A 27,844-nucleotide genomic window follows, 5' to 3' on the forward strand; every position below is an offset into this window, starting at 1 on the left:
TCATGATTTCAATATAGATTGATTAGTATCCCAAAACAAATCAACTTTAAATACAGAGTGTTTCAAAACTAGAGCAAATTTCTCATAGTAATAGAAATCGCCATTAGAATATATAAATAATTATACAATATTTCCCAATATCGAGGTCCGATCGAAATCAGTGATTATAAATCACTGAAACACATGCCATCAATATTTTATATCTAGAAACTTTTATAGAAAGATTATAACTTTTTATTGTAATATGATTTTTTTTTGTTCCGATGGCATGCCATCAGTCTATTTGGGCTGTTTTGTACCACATAATTATTTTGTCGTTGTTCTTCAGGTAAACTTCATCTGGACCTGGAAAAACAATGTTTCTTAATAGGCCTAAATTTATAATCACCGTAATTGATAACATTTTAAAGCAAACACATTATTACAAAATAATTACATCTTTAACCAAAGAACTAACTATTTGAAATTGAATCCAAACAAGTTATTATAAAAGTATTTATAACTTGTTTGGATGTCACGAGTTTTTAGGGTATTTATTCATAATCTGAGAATATGTATTATTTCAGTCTCAGTTATAAAATATATTATCAATTAAAAAATTTATTGCAACTAGAAACTTTCCTTATCTTCTGGTTTTTATATAGTGAAAAAGGTTTGAATTCTGGATTCTCACCTTATTTGGAAGCGTTATAGAAAAAAAAACATTAATGAAAAATTTAAAGACATTCGAATATATAGTCTGAAACATGGTTAATGCTTTGTTTATTCATCTATTTTTTTAATTTTTTTTAATTTAATTACATGGCAATGATAATATTCTAAAAAAGATATATTCAATATTCTAATAAACATGGAGATTATCCAGTAATTTAAACAGTGAAGAAAGATTGTAAAATAAACAAAATATATTCAAAATATTATTAAAATTTTACAGAAAATGTTACGATAATATAATAAAATTGATATCACTGAAAAACCTACGCTATATGTTTTAACATAATGTAAAAATATTTTTATGTAACGCTACTGTCTGAGATTGCTAAGAAAATGTTAAGATCTTCATTGATTTTTTTAATTGAAAATGTAATACTAATTTCGTAAAACCTCTTCTTAGGTTAGTGCCTTCTACCCAAAAGTAAACTACATTACAAATTTAGTAACTATATGATTATCATTATAACGAATGATATTTTTCTTGAATTTCCATGGTACAGATATTAGTCCTAAATATTACAGATAGTATACTAGCCTTAAATATTTCGTTAAAAAAGCTTTTGTTGAAAAATGTTAAGATCTTCATTGATTTTCTTAATTGAAAATCTAATACTAATTTTGTAAAACCTCTTCTTAGGTTAGTGCCATCTACCCAAAAGTAAACTACATGTCAAATTTAGTAACTGTATGATTATCGTTATGACGAATGATATTTTTCGTGACTTTCCATGGTACAGATATTAGTCATAAATATTACAGATAGTATACTAGCCGTAAATATTACGTTAAAAAAGCTTTTGTTGATTATCATGCTGAAGTATAAATAATCATTTACTGTATGATATTGATCGAATTATTTAACAGATACATAAAATTCAGTATTTTTGATAAATTCTGATAAAAAGAGCAAATAAAAACTTTTTTAATTTCTTGTTACCTCAATTTGTAATTATGGAATTCGTTTAATAGATTTTTCTTTGATCTCCTTATGCTCTAAATTTGTAAAAAACTTGTTTTCAATGACAATATAAAATTTAATAAGTTTTGGCTTTTAATTATCAATTAATATATTAATTTAATCATATATTGATTTTTATATAGGCGGTGTAAACTAGAAGTTGATTTGAGAAATAATAATTTTATGATTCCATAAAATCTGTAAACACATATATATATAAAAGAGAAAAGAAAAGAAAATAATAAAATAAAAAGCTTAGAAAAATGCTTGAATTAATGCAGGAAATGATTAAGAAATAATAATTGTTTCCGTAAATAAAGCAAAATTATAAAGACGCAAAGAACATGACACGAAAGAAATTTCTGAATATTCATTAAAAGTCAAAATGTATTCTAAATGTGATTAACATGTTAATTCGCTTTAAAAAATTTATCACAAGTTTTTACAGGCTTGTTTTGACAGAATCGCAAAGTTTTACAAATTTATATATTACATTCATATTTTTTATTTTTAAAAATGGATATAAAATGTTTATATTTTTGCTTTTAAAAAAGGGGTATTTGTTTTTTGACTTCCATAATTTTGATTTAAAAATAATATTTTAATGGCGTATTATAAAAAGATAGAAATTAATATATTTATTTTTATAGTAAGAACTTTATTAATACGGGCTTTAATATTCTAGAAGAATATTAAATATATAGATTGTTTAAGAAGCTAGCTATTTTTTTCTTGGAAATGGAAATTATAAGTAGACGATAATTTGCTTCTTAAATGAGATTTTGTATATTATTCAGAATATGAATATAAACTCAAAAGAAAACAGGGGTGTTTTGGTGAAATGGTTTGCGCACATCATTAAAGGCCATAACTGTCTGTTCCTTTTCTCAGCTATGACTTGTAAGCTTTATATAAATGAAAACCAAAGTTTTGACCATTGGATAACTCGAATAAAATATAAAAGTTTCACCTTTAAAATTGTGCAATATAATTTTTGAAAATTTCTTTTTATTTTTCATATGCATGTTTCTCTTTCTTTGAACACTTCTTAAGTTGATGAGTAAAAACAATTCATAGTTATTTATATTTTTGGTAATTGTTACAACTTAAATTTTATGAGGCGAAGTAAACTGAAATGAAGAACTACCACTGATTATAAAAAGAAATTAAATAGAGAAATATATTTAAAAAAAAAAATCTCAAAAATTGTAAACTAATAAAAATTAAAGATTAAAAAACGCTTTTATCATTGTATTATACAGATTTATAAAATGTTTTTAAATGGTTTAGGGTAAAGCAAAAAGCGTGAATATTTCAGAATAGAAAAAAGATATTAACCCGCAATGTAAAGAGAAAGCAAAAAGGAAATTAAAAAAAGCAAAGAACAAAAAAAATCATGAGTATTTATCATGTAAAAATTGTAATATATTATAAAAGTTTTTTTTTTTTTCCTATTCTAACTTAACTTAGAACATTTGTAAAATGCATCTCAAACTTTTGCATTTTTTTTTTTTTTATTTTTATCTCCAGATTTGAATAATAATAATAATAATAGGCCTTTTTAATACGTCATGAAAACATTTTTAAAAAGTCTGTTTATCTGTTAAAGGTATCCCTGGGGAGGGGGGACCTTGAAATAAGAATGAGAAGCTTCCGGCATGATAGTTGGTTCTCGCCACCCTGAAGGGTACACGAAAAGGTGGGGTCCTTGCTCCTTCCAACGATGACGGGACGTACTTCCTTAAAGAAGGGTTCTACCGTAGCTGGTGATGACTCTTAAGACTTAACCATAGTTCCAATTCGTATTGCTGTAACGACGGTTCTGTCATTCAGTATTTATTATGCGTGTGCCTTCGGGCGGGTCGGAGAATCAATGATATGACTTTCTGTTAAAGATTGTCTGTTTATATATATATATATTTTCTCTCCAGCCCAACCATAACGGTATACAGAAAAAAAATCTTATAAATTTCATTTGTTTTGAAAATTTATTATAATACAGAGTTAGTCATTAAACAGATAATATAACTCAATTTAGTTTCCATTCTATGAAAATGAAGTCAAAATTTCAATCAAATTTATCTTCAGGAAATTTTCGTTTCTTTTAAATTAATCGAAAGAAAATAAATAGACATATTATAAATATTTACTTATACTTATAAGAAAAATTTTACTTACTTTTAGTAGTTAGTTGAAGAGTTGCATTTTTTGATTCAACAAATAAGAGCCAAAATTTTTCGTCTTCAGGATCATTGGCTATTCCAAATAATTCATAGATATATACCTTTCCCCTAATATCTTGAGCCTGAAATCTAAAATTTTAAAAAAATTTGGAGTTTTATTTAAATTTAAAAAAATTCGTAAAAAATCGGAAAAGAATAATATAATAATCGCAATACATTCAGGAGGATTTAGAATCCTTTTTCAATAAAGGAAATATATTGGATAGATCATCAATGACATATTTAGGGTAATTTAGAAAAACCGATCAACAAGGAAAATTTATTAGATATATTATCAACGATATTTTTATAGTGACTAGAATCACTGCCCTATAAAATAGCTGTATTAAATATACTATCAACGATATATTCAGAGTGATTTATAGATACTGATTAATAAGAAACACATAATAGATTGATTATGAATGATATATTTAGAATGGTTTGGAATCACGAATCACTAAGAAAATTTTTAGATATATTATCAATGATATTTTGATGGTGATTTAGAATTACTGCTCTATAAAGTGAATGTATTAATATCTTAAATATTAGACATACTATAAAAATAATAGTATGTCTAATATTTAAGTCTTAAAATATTAGACATACTATAAAAGGCATTTTCAGAACAATTTAATACCACTAATCAATAAGGAGCAATTACAAGAATACTGATTAATAAGAAACACATAATAGATTGATTATGAATGATATATTTAAAATGGTTTAGAATCACGAATCACTAAGAAAATTTTTAGATATATTACCAATGATATTTTGATGGTGATTTAGAATTACTGCTCTATAAAGTGAATGTATTAATATCTTAAATATTAGACATACTATAAAAATAATAGTATGTCTAATATTTAAGTCTTAAAATATTAGACATACTATAAAAGACATTTTCAGAGCAATTTAATACCACTGATCAATAAGGAGCAATTACAAGAATACTGATTAATAAGAAACACATAATAGATTGATTATGAATGATATATTTAGAATGGTTTGGAATCACGAATCACTAAGAAAATTTTTAGATATATTACCAATGATATTTTGATGGTGATTTAGAATTACTGCTCTATAAAGTGAATGTATTAATATCTTAAATATTAGACATACTATAAAAATAATAGTATGTCTAATATTTAAGTCTTAAAATATTAGACATACTATAAAAGACATTTTCAGAGCAATTTAATACCACTGATCAATAAGGAGCAATTACAAGAATACTGATTAATAAGAAACACATAATAGATTGATTATGAATGATATATTTAGAATGGTTTAGAATCACGAATCACTAAGAAAATTTTTAGATATATTACCAATGATATTTTGATGGTGATTTAGAATTACTGCTCTATAAAGTGAATGTATTAATATCTTAAATATTAGACATACTATAAAAATAATAGTATGTCTAATATTTAAGTCTTAAAATATTAGACATACTATAAAAGACATTTTCAGAGCAATTTAATACCACTGATCAATAAGGAGCAATTACAAGAATACTGATTAATAAGAAACACATAATAGATTGATTATGAATGATATATTTAGAATGGTTTAGAATCACGAATCACTAAGAAAATTTTTAGATATATTACCAATGATATTTTGATGGTGATTTAGAATTACTGCTCTATAAAGTGAATGTATTAATATCTTAAATATTAGACATACTATAAAAATAATAGTATGTCTAATATTTAAGTCTTAAAATATTAGACATACTATAAAAGACCTTTTCAGAGCAATTTAATACCACTGATCAATAAGCAGTATTTACAAGAATACTGATTAATAAGAAACACATAATAGATTGATTATGAATGATATATTTAGAATGGTTTGGAATCACGAATCACTAAGAAAATTTTTAGATATATTACCAATGATATTTTGATGGTGATTTAGAATTACTGCTCTATAAAGTGAATGTATTAATATCTTAAATATTAGACATACTATAAAAATAATAGTATGTCTAATATTTAAGTCTTAAAATATTAGACATACTATAAAAGACATTTTCAGAGCAATTTAATACCACTGATCAATAAGGAGCAATTACAAGAAAGTAAGGCTAGAATTTTTTATGCAGAGACATTCAGTCGTAAAAGCAACTTATACTACTTATGAGGAAATGAAAAGAACACCATGCTACATTGATTGCCCGTCAATTTTTTCTACAAACATCTCCTCCAATATACCAATAAACACTCCATCGATTCATGCTGGCAATGGTAAAGTTTGAACAAATCTTCTCTCTCTAATATTTGTATTTAAGTGCACAACGTTGCTCTTTTTTATTCACGGATTTCTCAAAGGCCAAAAGCAACAATTATTGGACAGACATTGGCAGTAACATTCCTTGAAATATGAAGTTTCGTTTGTGAAATATTTTTAAGATATAAAATCAACCTGACGTGCTGTTCACCATTTCAGCAATCCTATCTTAATACGTTATGTTTACACTCTACCCCCTCCAGACATTAGAAATTATTTTATGAGAACTTGTATGTATTTTTTTTTCCTCTGTACCAGACCTTTAATTGTAATTTCCGTTGGTAATATGAAATAATTTTGAATTGTACTCATAGTTCCTCTAACATGCAAAAACTCGATGTGAGAGGAACCGCGAGTACAGCAGGTACTTATTTTTTGCTAACATCAAACACATGCCTACAAAACATGTACCTACCAGACGTAAGCCTAGAAATGTTTTTAAAGACAAAAATAGAATATTTAATTTGCAAAATGTTAATCTAAACACATGTCGATAATATTTCTTCGAAGAAATGCATCTTTTAAAAAAAATGCAGTAAAAATTGTTTAGCTATATATCTTTTAACAATTATTCCTTTTTCTCTTTCAGTGATATCTCGTTTACAGGATATAGGTATTATTTTCAAATCATTTTAATGCAGAAGAAAATAATTGTTTCGTCAGTATTTTCATCATTTTAAGAGAAATGATGTGATTTTATCTGATCATTAATGTAGATATTAAAATTCTAAAAGATTACTTGTATTTCGGATCAGCTTCCGATGCCAGTCTCATCATATCTAATACAGAACTATTGGCTGGTATTCTCAGAAATAAGGGATGAACTTGATCTTTTTGATCTCCTACATAAAGATAGTATTTTATTGATATCTTCGGACCAAGCTTGAATTCGATGTCCGAAACTGGGTTACCTGTAACAGAAATCCTTTCTTATAAAAATGCACAGTAAATACATAATATACAGAATATACATGTAAGTATAATTTTTGAAGCAGAGTCCTGGCCGAAGACAGAGAAGAAGACTGAAATGTGAATTATTAAGTTCGTTTTATTCCACCCCGGGAGGCACGAATTATGAACAAGCAGAAGCGACGAGAACAACACAGAACGACAAAAGACGAAATGAGGAAAAACTGATGAAAATTTTATCCCTATGAATATATACTGTGAGATTTTAATAGGGATCTCCATCACGTGTCAATCACAGGCAAGGGAATTATAGGGATCTTTTAGAAGAATTTTCGTAAGTCAGCAATATTTTATCCCTTCACTCTTATTCCCCTCACTGTGGGAACTTTTCGGCTTTTAGAACTCGTGTTGAATAAATTAAATAGAAAAAGTGGAATGGGATCAGGAAATAAGTAAATACTTTAGAATGAAATTAATATGGGTCGAATTATGCTAAAAATTAAGAAATTAATTAAGTTTGAATTAGAATTTAAAATATCATTACATTACATATGAGAAAATAAAAAAGTCAATATTATGCTATTTTCACAAAAAAAAATTATAATTTTTGGGTGTTTTTTAGAAGGAGCATTGTTTGTTATAAGCTTCAAAAAAAAAGCTGTTTAGCTACTTACCATCTCTAGGCATTTTTGAATTGTCAGTGCAGTTTATTTTTCCAACATCGGCCAAACTTTTCGAATTCAATATTGGCAAGATGAGATAGGTTGCTAAAAAATCTCCAAAAGACCCATCTTTTCTTTGTTTTGTTTTAAGAAATTCAACAGCAGCTTTTAAGTCCCAATCGGTATCTTCCTCGTGTCCTAAACTTAGGAGGGCCTGGAAAGATATTTTATTTATTCAAATAAACTTCGTACATGCATTGTAAAGTTTTATTGAATGAAAAATTACATAAATTCGCTAAAAAGCATGCAAGCAAAGTTACTGTATTAAAAAGAACAGAGAAAGAGAAAATTACTTGAACTACAAGAGCAGTTGTATAGATATTTCCAAAATTCCCAGTTTCATTTTGACGTTTCTTTAAAGTTTTAACGGCTTCTGTAATGTTTTCTTTTAGTTCCAAAGTCTTTGAAGTATTCCCTAAGCAAGCTAATATCATTAATGCCATTGACTGCACATCTAAAAAAAGGAAATCATTTAATTTAAAAGTCTCCTGATATTTAAAATATTTCTTCACTGCTCATTTTTTTAAAAATTCGAAAAATTGTAATATTTTTTGGCGTCATCTTTTTCATCTTATAAGATCACTTAGTTATTTCTCCTATTAGTTATTTTTCCACCACAGTTTAAAAATAAAAGTGAAGATTATAATCACTGGCATGCATTAATAGTATCCTAAAATTGATTTTGCATTTCTGACACTTTTTTCTCAAGTGATTGAAACAAAAATTTGACACAAAATTGCATATGTTGTCTTAAAACCCATACCAAATTTCATATAATTAAGTCAGTGCGTTTTTGAATTTTCGTGTTTACAGACTGACAGACAGTGAACCCGTCGTTGGATTTCCCTTGAAATTTGTCAGGTCCCTGCATTGAAGATGTTAAATTGGTGTATAGAGTTTTATCTACTTAGCTCTCTTAGTTTTGTAATTATCGTGTTCACTTATATTCGAATTACTGGGCATACGGGTTTTGACAGAACAGATTTTACTCAAAATTTGATAGAAATCTTCAAATTTGGCATTAAATACGTATACCAATTTTCAGTCGTCTTGCACAAAGAGTTTTATTAAATTATCTTTGTCACAGATAGACTGACAGACATATTCTAAAAATATGTGTTTTGAACTCAAGTAAGTCTAAAAAGTGGAGATACTCCAAAATCTCTATTTTTTTTATGATTGCTGTAATTTTTTATCGTATACGAGAAAATAAAAAACAAATAGCTTCAAAATACATAAGGAAGCATACTAATACAAAACATATATAAATAAATGCATAAATGATGCAAAAACAAAACAAAAAATCTATAAAAACTTAAAATAAAAAATTAAATTATGGATAATAAATAAAATGGGAGAATATTAGGTAGCTAGATTTGAAAATCAGTTTAAAAGAAATCATGCTGAATAATATTCCTCAACAAAAAGATTTTTCGTCCATAAGATCCCTTAGAATTGTCGAAATCTGATTCTTGATAAATTATTTGTGAGGATATTTTTTAGTTACTGTAGTTTATTTTCTTTTGCAAAAACTTGGAAATATCAGGTAACTACAAATAGGCATTTTGAAACATAATGCATTGGATTGCTTCTTATCTTTACTGGAGCAATTATAATTTGTTCGGAGATTAAAGAGAAGGTGAGGACCATGTAGAGAAAAGACCATGTCCTGAAATTGGCTTAACTTCTTTTCGGATTCGTTCTATAGACTTGTTTGAAATCATGGCCATTACAACTGGTTAAATGACAAACAGAAAAAAAAAATTTCTTCATGATCTGATTGACAACACATAATATTTTTGATTTTATAAAGGGTGAAATACTCATTGCAGTCATATATGATGTAGTTGGCTGTTTACTAATTCTTATATTTGCAAAAACAAAAAAGCATATGTACTTGTGTTTATTCATTAATATTTCTGAAATGTCAAGGTTTAAATCAAAGATAAAAAAAAACCTGAAAATTAAACAGAAAAATGAACTTACTTACCTGTGAGGAAACTGTGATTGGATGAGCTTTCTAAAACGCCAACTATCTTGCTTATATCCACATCCGTAAGTGTCTCTTTTGCATTGCAAAGAGCTAAGTAAGGCAGAAGATGTGTAGAGTTTTTGGAATACCCCATTTGTCTTTTCAAATCATTTACTAAATTAAAGCCATAAAAATTTCTAGGATCATGACAAATTACTAGAAGGGCGTTTATATACATTGCAAGCTGAGTTGGACTTATCAAATCAGTCTCGCTTCTGAAAGATAAAAAAAAGTTTTAAATATCCATGATTTTAGATATGAAAAATTATATCTTTAGAAGAATGTTTGCCTCTTCTTAGGTGATAGAATTTTATATGAAATAATAATTTTTTATTAATAAATATATAAATTTAAATTTATAATATAATATAAATTTTTTATTAAAAAAATTTACATTATATTCTCCGAAAATTACAATTTTTTGTCATTTTTTGAAGTAATAAATAGATACCACAAGAAAAAAAATATATAAAAATTATTAAATTTCTTAATAATTGAAACACAGTCCTTAAATACCGTGTTACAAGAAAATTAATAATTGATTGTCCGAAGAAGCAATATCAGTTGAATGCTGCAAGCTTTTTTTTTCTTTTAATGCTTCAGTTAGCATGCAGAGAAGATCTTTTTCTCCTGTAATTGTTAATTATAACTAAAGATTTTAAAAGATTTTTTTATCCTTCATCCAAAAACTATAGTTTTTTAAGCTCCCTATTGTATTTTCAGTAACTATGAAACTGTTGTATATTATGTGCCGAAATAATACGAATGTACCTCAAAATTGCCGTCGACATCTGTAATTCTAGTTGCTTTGCCATAAGATCCTCTTCCAAGTTGGTGCCATTGAAATTCGCTCCTTTGGCAAGATACAAAGCAGTTATAGCTCTGTGAGTATTTTCACGCCAACCCCAAGCAGCATTACGCTGTTCCTTTAGCCAGTTCAAAGCAAGGTTGCGGTTAGTATTTACGCCAGGTACTGCGAAGACGCCCTTTTCTAAAAATTATAGAATGAAAATATTCATATAGATAGTTAGGTTTATTTTTTTATTTTATATTAATATTTAATGCAGTTATAAAACCTGTCAAAATTTAAATTTTTAAAATCCCATTTACCTTTAGGTGAGGTTCGAGAGACAATTCATATTTTAGTTTCTAGTGTATTGCGTCATTGTTCTGTTTTACATTTGGAACTTGTTGTAGTAGCCTGGTGGTAAAAGAAATTAATCAAATCAAAGATTAAAGATTTGACAATCAATTCTAGCCCAAACCCTTTATAAACGGTGAGTCTATTACATATTAAAACTTCAATTTAACATATAACGCCTCTATATTTCTACGTGGGAGAAAGATTTTCGGCTCATTATCTTATCCTAATTTTTTTTAAATGATGACAATCCCAAAATAAATTTACTGTAGCTTCAAAAAGTGATATTAATCTGTTGTTGTTTCTTATGGCGCTTGCCACGGACAAGCCCGCTATTCGAAGACAGCCGATTTAAGCCTAAGGGGGAGCGCCTCCGCCTCTTGTTTTTATTGTAGAGCCAACTTGGGCCAAGAGTACGACTTGACTAATCACGCATCACTCATTTGCTTGCACAACCCCTTTTTACAGGAAGGCACATTCACACATCTCACAGAGAGAACAGGAAGATCAACCATGCCCAAATCGGGACTCGAACCCAGGACATCCAGAACACCGGGGAAGACGCGCTACCCCTATGCCAGGACACCGGATTATATTAATCTTAATTCGATAACTAGATGAATTTATCTTGATAGAAAGTATAAAAAATAAATCTATGGTAATAAATCTACTTATAAAGCAGTGCCATTTAGTAAATGAATGGGTGAAAGCAGAACATTCAGAAAAGATATCAACTTTATACACACTGTACATACTCTTAAATATTCAAAATATTCAAATTATAAAATAAAAAAGAAACTGAGAAGAAAATGTGATTAAACTGTCTATTTGAAGCTATGTGACAGCCATTTTAAGACAGGCATTTGTTAAGGTGAACAAAAGTTAGATGATGAAAATGATACCTGAGTCGGTCAAATAATACATCTTTAATTCAAATGATATTAAAATGGTCTCAAAAATATCCTCACGAAAAAACAGTGAGGATATTTTTGGTTTCGACATATTTAATGTGTGCAAAGCTATCATCATCTAGCATAATTCAGAGCCAAAGTAGGCCTGAAAATTGGCTAGAGCAGTTTCGAATAGAAGAAAACTAAAAAAGCTCCAGCAGAAAGCTCAACCGCACCGAGCAAATCAGTTCTAATAGAAACCATATTTTTAAAAATGTATTTAGCACTCCGGTTTAGTTTAGTTACGTTAACGACCTGTTATTTTGGGGCGGACCCCGCAATTCCCCGGAGATAACGAAGACGACACCTAAGCTGCCACCACCTCTCCAAGTTTCCACATCACACCAGAATGAAGGATTTTTGCCCCCCAGCGGGTTCAACCCGCGCCATGGTTAGTCGGTGGAATCGGGTCTCGAACCTGAAACCCTTCGAAACCGAGACCTTACCACCCTGCCACTTCGGCCCATTAGTAATCTGGAGACATAAAAGAAAAGCGGCTCTATAAATTTATATTTACTTACCGCACCCCACTTCATCTATTCCATTGTAACAATTTCGGACACCATCGCATTTTTTCTCCATTGAAATACAAGAAATAGAAGAACATTTGAAAGAATCTGGTTTCAAGCATAGCAAATCAGCTGAAAAAAATAATTGTCTAATTATTTTCTTTTCGACAACTTTACCAACATTATTTGAAAAGAAATACATATCAAAAAAGGGAATTTTTGTATTTAAAATCAGTTGCAATAAAACTCAATATGATGATTATCTATTTTTTAATCTAGAATACACATTTATCACGATTGTAGCACTCTTACTCATTAGTAATGGATTAAGATATAGACGAGACGATTAATATGATATTACTTAAGTAAAATATGTAAAATCTTACAAATACTATTCATACTAATATACTATTCATACTAATTCATACTATTCATACTAATATACAATTAAGAAGAGTTGTTTTTATTTCAATTATTTTCCACTTTTTAATTTTTTTTAAACTTATTGTTCATTATTATACGCATTATAAAATCTTGAAATCAGTGTTGTTTTTTTTCAAATTCTTTATCAAGGGAAATCAAAATTTAATTATAAAGCTGTCAGATAAAATCATCTGGATAAAAGTTATGGTTTGAGCCATTATTTGGTTTTCATACTAACATTCATAATTCGAAAGACCTTAAAAAGTAACCTTCAGAGATACTTACAGAGGTATGTGAGGATACTGAGTGTATACTACTAAATGAAAGACATTTGCACTTATTTGCACAACAGCTATATCGTTCGTCTCACCTCCGACTCACTGGAGGGAGAGTCTGTGGGGAAAGCTTATAAACCAGTTAACAACTACGCTACCCTAGCAATTGCTTTTGCATCATGGGCATGCTACTGGACTGCGAACAACAAGGTCCCAGGTACTATCTTCGCTCTTTCCAAACCACCACAAAGTATTTATATCTGGCCGTGCGAATACAAAGTGTCATGATAACTATCAAATAAAATGAGCTAAATAAATATAATTTGGTGACACAGATTTAGGACCTAAAATGTATAATTTTTAATCAAATTTGGAACTAAACCTGTCAAATGGTTGACAGTATATCGGTCTGTACTTTCGCATCTATGTAAATGTAATAACTCATAAACTCGCATGCATATAAACACAATTTACTTTTAAAAAATGAGATTCGGTATGTGATCTGGTAACTACAAATATAGTTCTGTACAAAATTTGGTTTCAGTCACTCAAGAAAAAAAGGCATCTAAAATACTTTTTCACACGTTCAGTAAAAATATTGAAATCAGGTAACTATTTTTTGCCGAAGCCATGCAAGACATTCGCAATCTAACCCATGTCCAACATTTTGTGGTAAGGGAGGGGATAAGTTATTTTATTGAAGAATATGCGAGAAAATTTAAGAAAGATCACTCCCGATGGCTAACTTTTAGTAACAATCATTCTCTAAAGTTTTATGAGATGTTAATAATATGAAACTTGCAAACTTACCAATGGCATATGTAATAGTAAACGAATCGAAAGTTGATCCAGTAGATGATCTGCTGACTGCACGATGCTTGATTTCCGTATCACTGAAAGTTTTGATTAGTCTTTTGGAATTTATATTATCTCTAGGACAAAATGAGACTGTTTCTGACTTCAAAGAGGCCCAACTTATAGTAAGACTTGCTTCATTGCAGTTCTAAAATAAATGCAAGCTCACACTAATAAAGTTAGAAATTACTATGATTCGAAACATGCATTTCAAATTATCTTCTGAAAACACTATTTTTTAAACCAGTTTAAACCGGTTTGAAACATTTACGTGACTATCAGATTACGTATGCGTCAATATTTAGAAAAAACAATAAAGGTGGGTTTTTTTTTTTTTTTTTTTTTTTTTTTTCATCTTAAAATCGTTTGAGCTTCTAAATTTTTTTCTCGAGACCAGAATTTTTTCTTTTTTGGGGGGGGAGGGGGGGGTCCGATTTAAATTGGTTTGTAATTATTACATGGCTACTGTATTGTGCAGTTGTCAGCTTTTAGAACAGCGATGCTTTTTTCCCCCACCTCAAAATCGTTCGAGCTCCAAAACATTCTTTTTTTTGCCTGCTAAAAAAATTAAAAATTAAAATATTTTTTAAAACTTATTATTATTATTATTATATGCATCTTTCGATATCTCCCCTCGCTGTTCCGTGTTGATTCCCGTTTTCTTTTTTGTGCGTCTTCGGGTGATAACTTCTTATGACCCATGCGCTTTATTTTCTGCCTATGCATGTCGAAGCTTTAAAAACTCCAAACCAAAGCAACATCATGTTCTCACATGGTAATAAGCAACGTGCTACAAATGCATTATCTTTCACAGCAGTAATTGGGATATTTCTAAATTATTATTACAATCTATCAACTATCACGAGAAAATGACCAAGATATCTTGACCAACATTCATAATCAGTTGAATAATACATTGGAACTGAAAAATTCTTGTTCCGTATTCATAATACTAAAAATAAGCACTGTATCGTATTTTTTTTAATCGATTTTACATTATTCAAGCAAACGTTTTCACCTGAATATGCTCCATTCTTCGGTATGTTTGCTATAGCAAAACGTACTCACCAATATGATACATGGTAATATTTCATCTACCCTGTTAGCACAAAACGCCGAATAACTTTGTTACGATATCTTCCTGATATTGGCCGGCATTCAGAACATCGAAGAACATTGTGCGAATATTGTGAAATATCTTGTGCTACTATGTTAACTTTCTAATTAAAAAAAAGATGTTATGAACATAGTAGATGATTAAGTGCTATTTCTGATATTAGCACAATTTTGCCCCTCCCTTTCATGGCGTTGAGCTAAACTGCCTTAGCTTCTCTCATCAAAATCACCTGTCAAAATATCTTGACAGTAATTGATCCGACAATTTAATCATTTCTGTTCCGTGGTTCTATATAGTTTATGAGGTGCTTAAAGATAGCATTAAAATGATTATAAGACATCTCTTGATGAACTCCATATTGTTACAAAAATCTTCTACAAATACCGTCAATCAATCGTAATAACGCAGCGCATTTAATCGCTAGTTCAGCAGTTTTCTTGCTGTCTAATCCTCTCCAAGACTTGTTACTTATCGGCGACTCCGACTACTCGCTCACACGACTTCCACACAGCTTGAGAGTGCCGGTCTTTTATTGTTCCGGCAGGCGAGGCTAGAATCTTCCAGACCAATCAGGGCGTATCAAGGTGTATCTCGGTTCTTAGTGGATGGATCCTGAAAGTTCTCGAACTTTCCAGCATTATCCATTTTGTCACGGGGCCGCGGTGGCCTGGTGGTAAGGTCTCGACTTCGGAACCGGAGGGTTTCAGGTTCGTGGCCCGATTCCACCGAAGAACCGTCGTGTAAGGGGGTCAGTTGCACGTTAAATCCGTCATGACCAAACGTCCTCCCGCTGGTGTGGTGTGGTGTGGGGAGGGGGGTGCCAGCTCAGGTGTCGTTCTCGTCATCTGACCACGGTTCAAAATTACGAGGTCCGTCCCAAAATAGCCCTAGTGGTGCTTCAAACGGGACGTTAATATAACCAAACCAAACCATTTTGTCACCAAACTCGCCAAATTTGTCGCCAAATGGTCGCCAAGCTCTGAGGTCATTGACGCGGCACCCGCTCAGCACGCACAGGACAGATCTTACAACGGTTTTTCCCACGATGACACTATTCGTGCCGGGAAGAAAAATTACAGATTTGTAACAATATTTTCAAGAATGAAGAACTCAATTTTAACTGTGAAAATTAATTCATTGTGTCAATCTGTCAGTGATGCCATACTTTATAGCCATCCTAATACCAAATTACTCGAAACTCGATTATCCTTCCTCCTCAACAATAAGACAAAACAACATTAGATAGATACGGGTGTATCTGAGTATGTGCATGCATTTTATGATAGTAATCAGTTCTTGTTCAGTATTGTAATTGTTCAGTTCAGATGGTAATCAGTTCTTGTTATTGTAACTCATTTATATGGCATATAAAAGATATTAATCTGTTAATCTAATTTATACTCTTACCTCGTTAGTGTTTGATATGTCTTCATTATCGTTCGATGCGACTTCATATGAATAAGATGAAGTATAGTCATCATCACTAACGATTGTTTTTTCAGTAACTTCCTATACAGGGAAAGAATCAGACAAATAAATAGTTTAAATTTCTTAAATAAATAACATTTATTGATAAAAGAGATTGTTAGAAATAATTCTGTTCACTTTATATAATGTGGTAATTCGAGCAAAATATCATCATTCATCTCAAATTATTCATCATGATATGGCAATCGCGATATTACAATAAAATTGAGAATGTCATATTTTAATATAAGAGAAAAAAACGTTGTAATTTAAGGAAAAAACTCATTTACATTTAAATAACAATAAATGTAATTTCGTTGAATTTGAAATCATGAGTAATTTTTTTTTAAATTCCAGTAATCAAATATATTTACATACCTTAAAATAGGAAAATATAGAAATTTTGGTGATTTTTTCTCCATTTCGATTTACGAAAAAGAGATTCCTTGTTTTATCTGTTTAGCTGTATCAGTCACACACATGTGATCCATTTAATTGATGAATGATCCTCTTTCTTTAAACTCTTTTCCCTTCTCTCTCTCGGGGCTCACAAATTTTAAACTGCTCAAACGTATATTTGCTTTTAAGTTTTGCAATTTTCTGTATTGAATAAGTAAATTAGCTACTCAAAAACTATGAAACAATTTGAAGCAAATATAAAAAAATTATTGCTTCATTGCTATTAAGATTTTTTTACAGATCATCGAAAATTTCTCTCATTTCAAAATGTACAACACAGCAAAAAACGCTGATCAGAGATAAGTAATTAGTATTCTGATGATAATTAGGTGTGTGCCAAAAGTGGCTTTACACTGGTAAAAAGCTCATAATCAAAATTTTTTAAAAAATAGAATTTAAATAGCAGTCAAAGAATTAGCTATTGAAAAAAAAATTTCATACGTATGTGTACTAGGTTCAAAAAAAGCTAAAGACAGCCAAAATAATAAATAAATACAAACTGAACAAAAAAATAAAGGAGCAGGCATAAAAAGAAAAAGTGAAGAAGGCCTAAATGGCTCAAACAGAAGAACCTATAAAATATTCCTCAGTAATAGTATCATTGAAAAATAATTAGTAAATAATGAAATTTACCAAAAATAGGCAGTTTAAACTTTGAAAACAGAAAAATAAAAGAAAAATAAAGAAAATAAAAGCAAAGAGAAAAATATATAAATAAATAAGTGAAAAAAATTAGTAAATAAATGAAAAAATAAGTAAATAAATGAACAAATAAATAACCAGAAAAAATAAATACATATACATTGGCTCAGTTTAAAGTAGAGTCCATGATCAGAAACAAATGATTAGATAAAGAGCTCTTTTTTCATTTTTTTTTTCTTTATACTGAGAAGATACTGTCCACATTTAACAGTGCTTGACTTTCTCTATGCATGCTTTGAAAGGCTCAGGCGATAGTAGAGTCCCATTTGAAGTTTGCAACTGTTAAAAAGGCATTGACACTCAAAGTAGTAAGAGGAATGCAAAATTACTTTACCACACCACCGCCAAAAAGTCTTTTTTTTCCTTTGTAGTAAAATAACATATGGCTGGAAAGTCCTTTTTCCTTTGTAGTAAAATAACATGTACAGTTGAAAATAAAGATTAGTCCAGATAGGAGACAAACCAGGATAAATTATTATTCCATTTGGAAAACTCTGCTTTTATTGTGAAGTAATTAGTATAGAATCAAAATGATGATATGATAGAGTTTGTGGTGGTAACATTATAAGCCAGATAACAACTTCCGGAGAAGAATGTACACTTTTGTCTAGTGGCTTTGTTACTCGGCTATGATCCCAAACGTTCGAACCTCAACCCGCACATTGGTGACCCTGGTTCTGAACAACCGCATCATTCATTCAGCTGTCATGGCTCCATCTACCGGCAGCAACCACTCACACACGCTCGCCGTCGCCCTCCATAACACTTGGCGCGATAACAACGTTCGTCGCTCGCCATAACTGGCGCGATAAACTCTACCGACTCACTGGTGGGGGACTGTTGTGGTAGTAACATTATAAGCCAGATAACAACTTCCGGAGAAGAGTGTACACTTTTGTCTAGTGGCTTTGTTACTCGTCTATGAACCCAAACGTTGCGAGTTCGAACCTCAACCAGCACAAGTTTAGCTTCTTTGTTTCGAGAAATCTTCCCAGTTGATTTAGGGCTTTCACAAATTATTACATCCTTTTTTTTAATCGTAATTGTTATTGCTCATACATACCTAGAAACGTTCTGAAACTGAATCTTTTCACAATCCGGTTATCAATGGTGAAATTTCATTTTAATAATATGAAGAACCTTCATACTATCTTTTAAAAGTCATAAAACTCCTTTTTGACGAGATTCCTAATTTTTGAGCTATGTGTGTATGTTGGCGTTCTATAATTTAAAACGTTCGACCAACAGTTACCAAATTTGGAACTTATATAATTTGGAAAGTGGTAATAATAAGGAGCAAATTTTAATTTATTAAAATTGGTATTATTATTTTATTTTCAAATTTTAATTTATTAAAAAATAAGCTGAGTTTTGGAATTCATTCGCAATAATTTCCGAAAATATAACAGCCCAAAAATGATTTTTATATCATCTTAAAATTTTTAAAAAATCATCTTTTTAATAATAACCATTTTAATAGTCTTACAAACCTTTTCTGAATCTAGGAAATTTTTAAAAATATTTTTTTGATTAATTTTCACATACAGATCACTTTCTTGCCTTTCATTTCTAACATTTTTCCTATTTTTATCAAATACTTAAAGTTTAATCAAATATTTAAATTTGAAGTACTTTCTTCCATTATTGAAAGCCAAAGAAAGATTATGTTTAAATCAATTTAGTTTACAAGATAAATAAAAATAAAAAATAAAGTTACAAGATAAATGAATTACAATACCGCAAAATTTAGAAGATAAATGAACCGAACATTTACGTCTCGAAGAGTACTATGATGTCATGTGACTGATTTTATAGGAAAGATTCATGTACAGAATGAACATAGCATATGAAAGATATTTAAAATAACACAACTTTAATATCTGACCATTTGAAGGAATCAACGACATGAAGTTATATCTAATTTATTTAACTGAAATTAATTATAACTAATAACCATAGTGAGCCAGGTAGTCGCCAAAGGCGATTAGTTTTTAATAAAGATGCAGACTTTTGACATAATCATTCCCTACAAAGTATTTGAATCATAATATTTGTATGCCAAAAATAATATTGAAACATATATTGCAACTTTCTTTTGAGAAGTAATAATTCATATAGATTATTTTATTTACTTCATTGGCAAAATATAGATTGTTTAATCTCAAGGTGAGAAACTTGTCTGTAGGGATGGCTATTTTCCAGCACTTTGAAGTCCGTTTCCTTCCAGCATGTACACTGTAAGTTATATTTCCAGTGGCACGGTATATTTCTTCACAGTCTGGAAATTATAAAATTTAGGAATATATCACATACAAGGCAGCTAAATTAGAGAATTTTAGCATAAAAGGTGGATTTACACCCGGCCAGTTATAAGATGGCCAGTAGGCAGCGCATGCGTAGAAAGGCTGAAAAATGCTGTTTGGTCCATGGTAAGTACTTGGCATGACGGAACAACATCCCACTGAATTGTATTTTCCCTCACTGCGCGTGTGTTATAGAATTTGACGGGGATTTTTTGGCGTGAAAAATATAGATTGATTCTGACATTTTTTGCTCTTTGTTCTTTCTGATGCGATGGTTTGTTTGTTTTTTTTTCATTTTATTTGCCATTTTTTATAGTTTTCCCAATTTAAGTGTGTTTACATTTTTTTTATTTTTTACCTTTTTTGCGTGTAAATATCCGCCATTTTAATATGAAACGCAGTGAAAAAGAAAAATTCCGGGACGCCAAAACGGCAATTTATAGCCAAGCATGGAATGCCTGAATCTATCTTATGAAATTGTGGCAAACATAAATCAGTCCCTTTCTGCGCATGCGCTGTCTTACTAGCCGTCTTATAACTGGCCAAGTGTAAACCCACCTTTACTTTATTTCAGTCTTGCCTCGAGACAGATCAAACAATAATCTAAAGATGATTTATTTTCAGCGTTATGAAAAAAATTATGTTATATTTCCATTTGAAATCTTTTAGTGTGTTCGATTTTTGATACTATGACAGTTTTAGTTGCTATCAACATCTTTTACTCTTTTCAGACTACATAATAATTAAAGAATTTTTTTTAATAAACTTATATACTTAAAAAAGTATAATAAACAACAATGAAATTTAAAGTGAAATTCTAAAACAGTTTTATTTCATATTTAAATTTTAAATCAGTCTTCACAAATCTTAGGAAAAATATTTGTTATTGAATTTTATTAAAAGGCGGATATGAAATATGAAAAAATTCAAATCATCAATTCATCAAAAATTTCAAATATGCCCTTTGTACAATATTTCGCCATAAATATGTTATGAATTCGTTCTATTATTCGCGGACGCAATGTATGCGAGAGAGTGATTTTTATTTGACGGTTATCTCCACATTTGAATCAGAAACAAATAGTTATTTATTTATTTTTTAAATTTAATATATCACCCTTTTAAAACGGATTAAAATGTATAAAATATTTTATCCTAGAGCCATACAGATTTATAAGTTCATACAGAATGTCCTAACAGTGTGCGTTTGGGAATTTTAAATACTTTTTCTTGCAAGTTTCTAACTACTAAAGAACAAGATATTTCTGAGAAGAAACAAAGGAACTTCGAGAAAGGTAGCAAGAAAATGTTGAACAAAACTGCATATAAGCTCACTCAATCAAGTCGGATTTTTTTTTAGTATAAAAATTTTCGATACATTTGTAAAAACATCATCGCAAGTAAACATCATGTAAGTTATTGATCAACGTAAAGTTTTTTTTATTTTTTATTTTTATTATTTTTTTAGTTTGGATTTATTTGGATTGGACTTTATTCCCCCCTCCCTTCCTTCCTTATTCCGTATTTTTAATTTGAAATGATTTATTCTATTGTATTAAAGTTGCACACAAAATTTTTAATTTGCATTATCGAATAATTGGCATTCATGTCTCTATTCTGAATATTGAGATTTAGATTTATATCTCCTAAATCCTAAGAACAACTTTAAATGAAGCATAGCAGAAAATCAATTATTACAGACGAGTAATTTTTGCATAGCAGTCTCAAACACAATGTACCTCAGAGGAAATTACTGTTAATAGGTAGTGTGGAATACATATGGCATAAACACTGAGGCCTGGTCGTTACGGAAGAAGGATAAAGGAAATGAAAATGTTAAAGAGCTTTTCTGTACATGGAAAAACGAAACGAAATGGTCAAACATTAGGTTATTTTTTTCAGAAACATCACCCAAAATAGACGTTTATCTGATTGCATCAAAGTATATATAACAGGAGCTTTCGACGTGAACAGCTCCCGCGTTCAAAGACTGACAACGCCTTTACTGATCATGGAAGAAATGATCAAATATATAGTAGAAGGTGAATCATTACACATATATTCATAACATATGATTGTGGTAATTTGATGTAATGAAAAGTTACTTGATGAGTAGTATTTGCATTATCTGAACTCGATAAGATTGTTGCTATATGGCTTTTGCATCAGGTCATAGTGCAACTTGATTTTCCAAATTGGGTTTATTATATTGGCGAAATAACATTTTTTTTATTTCTCAAGACTAAACAAAGTAGAATTTAAAACGAATGTTACGTTGTGGGAGTTAAAAGATCAATTGCTGACTCTGCAACTACATTTTCTTATGCAAAAAATAACTCCATGTTGACCTACACTTACTTTTCATCAAAGCCTTTGTATTTCTTATAAGTAACATATAGGATGTAAATATGTATTAAAAAGTTGTATATTGTTCTTTGCTTTTTAATGCGTTGTCTAAACTTTATGAACTTTAAAACAAAAACCTAACCATTTTTTTTTCTATTATTACCATAAAAATTCAAAAAATCTTCGCTTTGAAACTGAAATGATTCTCATTTTGAAATACGATTCATGACAAATTAAAAATGGCCCTTTGATCCAGGAGGTTTTATTTTAATATTTTATTTAGTAGCGCAAAATGCAATTGCATTTCTGGCATCGTATATTTTAAAAAGCTGTAGGCTCTAAATGATAACAGCAAAATAAATCTGAAAAGCATATATTAATATGGAGGAATTATGATTCAGCGCGTTAATGGAGAAAAGCAGAAAAACATTTTTAAAAAGAAAATAGCATGCTCACCACAATGAAATTCGTCTGATCCATCAGAGCAGGAGGGATATCCATCGCATCTGCCATTTTCCGGAACACACATTCCGTTGTCACATCTGAAGAAATCCGATAGACATTCACTTTGATCTGTCAAAGAGTGCTACTTATATTAACGTTTTCAAGTCATTATATATTTTGAAAGGGTTAAAATTTTCGAGCTTGGTAACCCAATGTTATTTGGAAAATTTTCTATTATTCTTAAAATATATTCTACAAGACAAAAATATGTTATACTAAAAAGTGTGTTTTAGAAGTATTTTTCAGAAACAATTGATACGAAAATTGGACACAGCTTCATAACAAAATTTTTTATTTAAAAAAAAATGTTTTTCGAACTCAGGTAGATCTAAAAAGTGGAGATTAGTCAATATCTCGACTTTGAATTTTTTGGCGATTGCAATACTTTCTCTAGTTCGTATAACATAAAAACAGGATTATAGAATACTTCTTTCAAAGGTTCTTTCAAACTTTTAAAATAAATTGGTAAGGTAGAATTTATGCACATTTCTTTTTATACTTCTTTCTTTATTTAAGCTTTACTCCCCACCTCTCCTTTATCCTGTCAAGACTGCTTTCAGTGCTGGCGGGGTGGTCAGCCGTACACAAGAAGCTCCCATTTATCATTACATAATTGTTTGAATTATATATTTATATCACTATTGGGCTATTAGTAGGGACGAATTATGATACAGGCAAAGTAAGTAGCTACCTAGGTGGCCTGAGTTTCCAACATTCTTTTTTGTAGTATTTTAGGAATAATTTTACTTTGCGCTTTCACTTAATGTCGTGTATTCAAACTCATTAAACTGAAATCAAGTATCATTTTAAGTTTCAGTATGCTAATCTGCACATTCCGAATATATTAACTTTCGAAAGTTCTCTATTAAATTTTAAGATTTAAGAAATCAAAATGTAGCACAATTTTTATTTTTAAATAGTATTTAGACTGTGTTTTTGTAATTTTTACTTTCTCGTGTACGAAGTGTGGAGAAAATACTGCAATCGTCAAAAAAAAATCGAACTCGATATTTTGATGAATCTCCAGATTATATATCGCTCTGGGTCATAGAAACATATTTCTAGTCTGTTAGTCTGATCGTCTATCTGTCAATCTATCTCTCAGTCTGTGCTAAAGATAATCCAAAAAGATGGACTTAGAAAGATTCAGCAAGATGGATGAAATTTTGTGTAGGATATTTATACCAAATGTGTTCATTTCCATGTTGTTGTCTCTTATGGCACTTGTCATGGACAAACCCGCTCCTACGAAGACAGCGATTTTAAGCCGGTGGGGGAGCGTCTCTTGTTTTTACAGTAACGCCATCGAGGATCAAGAAAACGACTTAGCTACACACACGTCACAACCCGTTTTACGGTGCGGACTTCATTCACTCAAAAACAGATCGTAATTTAGACCTGAATCAGAGAACGATCACCCCTGATCCAGTACCTCCAATAGTATTACTCTCGACATGGAGGATTTTGTGACCACGACAGATTTATACGCCCGTCAGCCACCAAGAACGCAGGGAATTTTTAGCCGGTGGGGTTCGAACTCGCAAACAAAGGAACGCGAATCCAACCCTTTATCAACCAGGCTAACTTGGGCCCGTTCATTTCTATCAAAGCCTATACGAAATCCATTCAGAAAAAGTCTTATCTGTCCGAATATAAATTAACACGATAACTACAAAATGAAGAGAGCTAGATTAATAAAGTTTGGTATACTGATTTAACATCTAAAGTGTAGATACTGATCCTATTTGGAGTGAAACCCATCAAGGGGTTGACTGTCTGTATTTATACAAGCATGTAAAAGCAATTACTCAAAACAGTAATGACTTAAATATATGAATTCTGGAATGTAATATCTTGACTACATTTGTAATTAATTATGTGTTAAATTTTGACTTCAGTCAATTGAAAAAAGACGTGAACAAAGAAACAATCTGAATTTAAATGAAACCAATACGGGATGTAAAGCAATAAAGTCTGCTATCCCATGAAATAGAGATTCATTTACATTTGGCTGCTATCATTCGACTGAAAGCAAGAAGAATTATTTCTGTGCCACATAAGTTAACATTTTAAATATATAGATAGCACAATTTTATCATATGAAATGAGAAGAAAGGCTTGGATGATGGTAGATATTTATAAAGATATATATATTTCTTTAATTTTACAAAGCTATAAAGAGATAAAAATGACAATTTTCTCTCATTATTGATCAGTAGATGACACAATACTGATCAATACCTAAGATCACTCACAGATCAAATACCTAAAGAACGTAGAAATTTTATTTTTCCTACAAACTGTACAAGTTTTTTTAAGCGCTCAGTCTTCGGTTTCATAGAGGAAATGCGTCGTTAAATTGGTTTTGCAAATATCACAACATATCCAAGTTGTGAATTACAATTTTACTAATTTGTATTTTGTGATAAAAATTCAAAAAAAAATTTATTCATAGTTAGTTACACAATATGAACTATTATAATAAAAATGCTGAAGCTATTATTAAACGTTCAGCTATTTATAGCTGCGATTTTTCATATTTTAAAATTTTTTAAAATTTATTAATATTATTTGGCATTATAAGCGTAATAACATATTAAAATTAATATGGAAACAAAAATTATTTATTTCAAGAAAAATAATTTCATGAAATAAATAAATGTCTCTTTTAAATGAAGAAAATGGCATTTTTGCCATTTTTAAAATAAAAAAATAATCAGTCAAAGTAACATACTTCACAAATATATGCAGTAGTACTTTGTAATCTCATAGACACTTACATCTGCAATAAGTTTCATCACTTCTATCCTGACAATTGTAAGAGCCATCGCACCAGAGATATTTATAAATACAGGACTGTCTGTTATTGCATTGGAATTGATTTATATCACATTTAACATTAGGTACCGGCCAGGAATAAACTATAAATAGAAATAGTTATAATTAATAAATTATAATTGTCATTTTAATGAAAGGATTTTTAAAAAAGCACTTAAGAAAGCATTTAATAGTAATTTTAATTAAAATATTATTAAATATTATTATTCAATTAATTTTTAATACTAATTTTAATACATGATTGTGACTAAACTATAAATTCCTTCTTTCCTCTAGAAGGAATTAGCAGTATTAAAACAAAATAATGCTCAAAATTGATAAAAAATAAGGCAAAAAAAATCGATTAAAAAAACTATAAATTTAAATTCTAGTGCAGGGACACTAGCAGCTAAACTTCTTTAGTCTGTTGACGTACTAATTTTAATCAAATTATTATTAAATTAATTTTTAATACTAATTTTACTACATGATTGTGACTAAACTATAAATCCCTTCTTTCCTCTAGAAGGAATTAGCAGTATTACTTTTTTATATATAAAACTAAATAATGCTCAAAATTGATAAAAAATAAGGCAAAAAAAATCGATTAAAAAAACTATAAATTTAAATTCTAGTGCAGGGACACTAGCAGCTAAACTTCTTTAGTCTGTTGACGTACTAATTTTAATCAAATTATTATTAAATTAATTTTTAATACTAATTTTACTACATGATTGTGACTAAACTATAAATTCCTTCTTTCCTCTAGAAGGAATTAGCAGTATTACTTTTTTATATATAAAACTAAATAATGCTCAAAATTGATAAAAAATAAGGCAAAAAAAAATCGATTAAAAAAACTATAAATTTAAATTCTAGTGCAGGGACACTAGCAGCTAAACTTCTTTAGTCTGTTGACGTACTAATTTTAATCAAATTATTATTAAATATTATTGTTAAATTAATTTTTAATACTAATTTTACTACATGATTGTGACTAAACTATAGATTCCTTCTTTCCTCTAGAAGGAAAGTAGGAATATTGCTTTTTTATATATGAAACAAAATAACGCTCAAAGTTGATAAAAAAATAAGGCAAAAAAAATTCGATTAAAAAAACTCCAAATTTAAATTCTAGTGCAGGGACACTAGCAGCTAAACTTCTTTAGTCTGTTGACGTACTAATTTTAATCAAACTATTATTAAATATTATTGTTAAATTAATTTTTAATACTAATTTTACTACATGATTGTGACTAAACTATAGATTCCTTCTATCCTCTAGAAGGAAAGTAGGAATATTGCTTATTTATATATTGCTTTTTTATATATGAAACAAAATAACGCTCAAAGTTGATAAAAAAATAAGGCAAAAAAATTCGATTAAAAAAACTCCAAATTTAAATTCTAGTGCAGGGACACTAGCAGCGAAACTTCTTTAGTCTGTTGACGTACTAATTTTAATCAAACTATTATTAAATATTATTGTTAAATTAATTTTTAATACTAATTTTACTACATGATTATGACTAAACTATAGATTCTTTCTTTCCTCTAGAAGGAATTAGCAGTATTGCTGTTTTATATATAAAACAAAAGTATGTTTCGAAGTAATGCTCAAAGTTGATAAAAAATTAAGACAAAAGAAAAAACTCGATTAAAAAAACTCCAAATTTAAATTGTAGAACATAGAAACTATCAATTAAATTTTTTCAATCTGTTAACGATAAATTAGTTTTAGAAAAATGCTGTTAATTAAAAACTTTATTTTTAAACAGTTGTTAACAACATTACCTGTTATTCCAGGAAATATGAGAAACCACAAATACCACATTAAAATACTTTTCAATGCAAGCTTGAAGCAGAGACTTTGTATCTTTCCTTTTGTACGTTCGCTTTTTGAATAACTACAAATAAGCATACGGGAACTTTCCCTTGAGACGGTTATAAATTTCTAAGTAAATAAGAAATTGAGAAAATATTGTTTATTAGATGTTACTGACGTAAATTTAATTGGAAGATCCTTTTCGTAAGTGAATAGAATTAGAACACTGAAGGGAATTCTATTCCCTCAAGGCAATCTGAGTTTTATTTTCTTTTACGATAACATAG

The 27,844-nt window shown here is 29.5% G+C and overlaps 1 protein-coding gene across 1 annotated transcript; it reads right to left on the reverse strand.

The window, feature by feature from the left end:
* Positions 1 to 9: 9 nt before the first annotated feature.
* LOC129981107 (uncharacterized protein CG3556-like) lies at positions 10 to 27,634 on the reverse strand. Its single transcript, XM_056091783.1, has 14 exons — positions 27,527 to 27,634; positions 25,696 to 25,836; positions 22,868 to 22,984; positions 19,895 to 20,040; positions 16,542 to 16,643; positions 13,973 to 14,165; positions 12,477 to 12,596; positions 10,636 to 10,855; positions 9,823 to 10,079; positions 8,126 to 8,286; positions 7,785 to 7,986; positions 6,941 to 7,112; positions 3,851 to 3,984; positions 10 to 345 (listed from the first exon to the last, which is right to left on the reverse strand). The coding sequence occupies exons 1-14, from the start codon at positions 27,564 to 27,566 to the stop codon at positions 275 to 277; spliced, it is 2,076 nt and encodes a 691-aa protein (XP_055947758.1). The 5' UTR covers positions 27,567 to 27,634; the 3' UTR covers positions 10 to 274.
* Positions 27,635 to 27,844: the final 210 nt, after the last annotated feature.

This window comes from Argiope bruennichi, chromosome 8, assembly GCF_947563725.1.
Source record: "Argiope bruennichi chromosome 8, qqArgBrue1.1, whole genome shotgun sequence".
Taxonomy (NCBI): domain Eukaryota; kingdom Metazoa; phylum Arthropoda; class Arachnida; order Araneae; family Araneidae; genus Argiope; species Argiope bruennichi.

Bases quoted from the DNA above. Each gene is read 5' to 3' on its own strand.
- LOC129981107 (XM_056091783.1), bottom strand. From the start codon at position 27,566: ATGTGGTATTTGTGGTTTCTCATATTTCCTGGAATAACAG. The intron at 7,987-8,125 runs GTAATTTTCTCT...ATATCTTTCCAG, and splicing joins CAACTGCTCTTGTAGTTCAA to GCCCTCCTAAGTTTAGGACA. The intron at 7,113-7,784 runs GTAAGTAGCTAA...TTTCTGTTACAG, and splicing joins TTCAAAAATGCCTAGAGATG to GTAACCCAGTTTCGGACATC.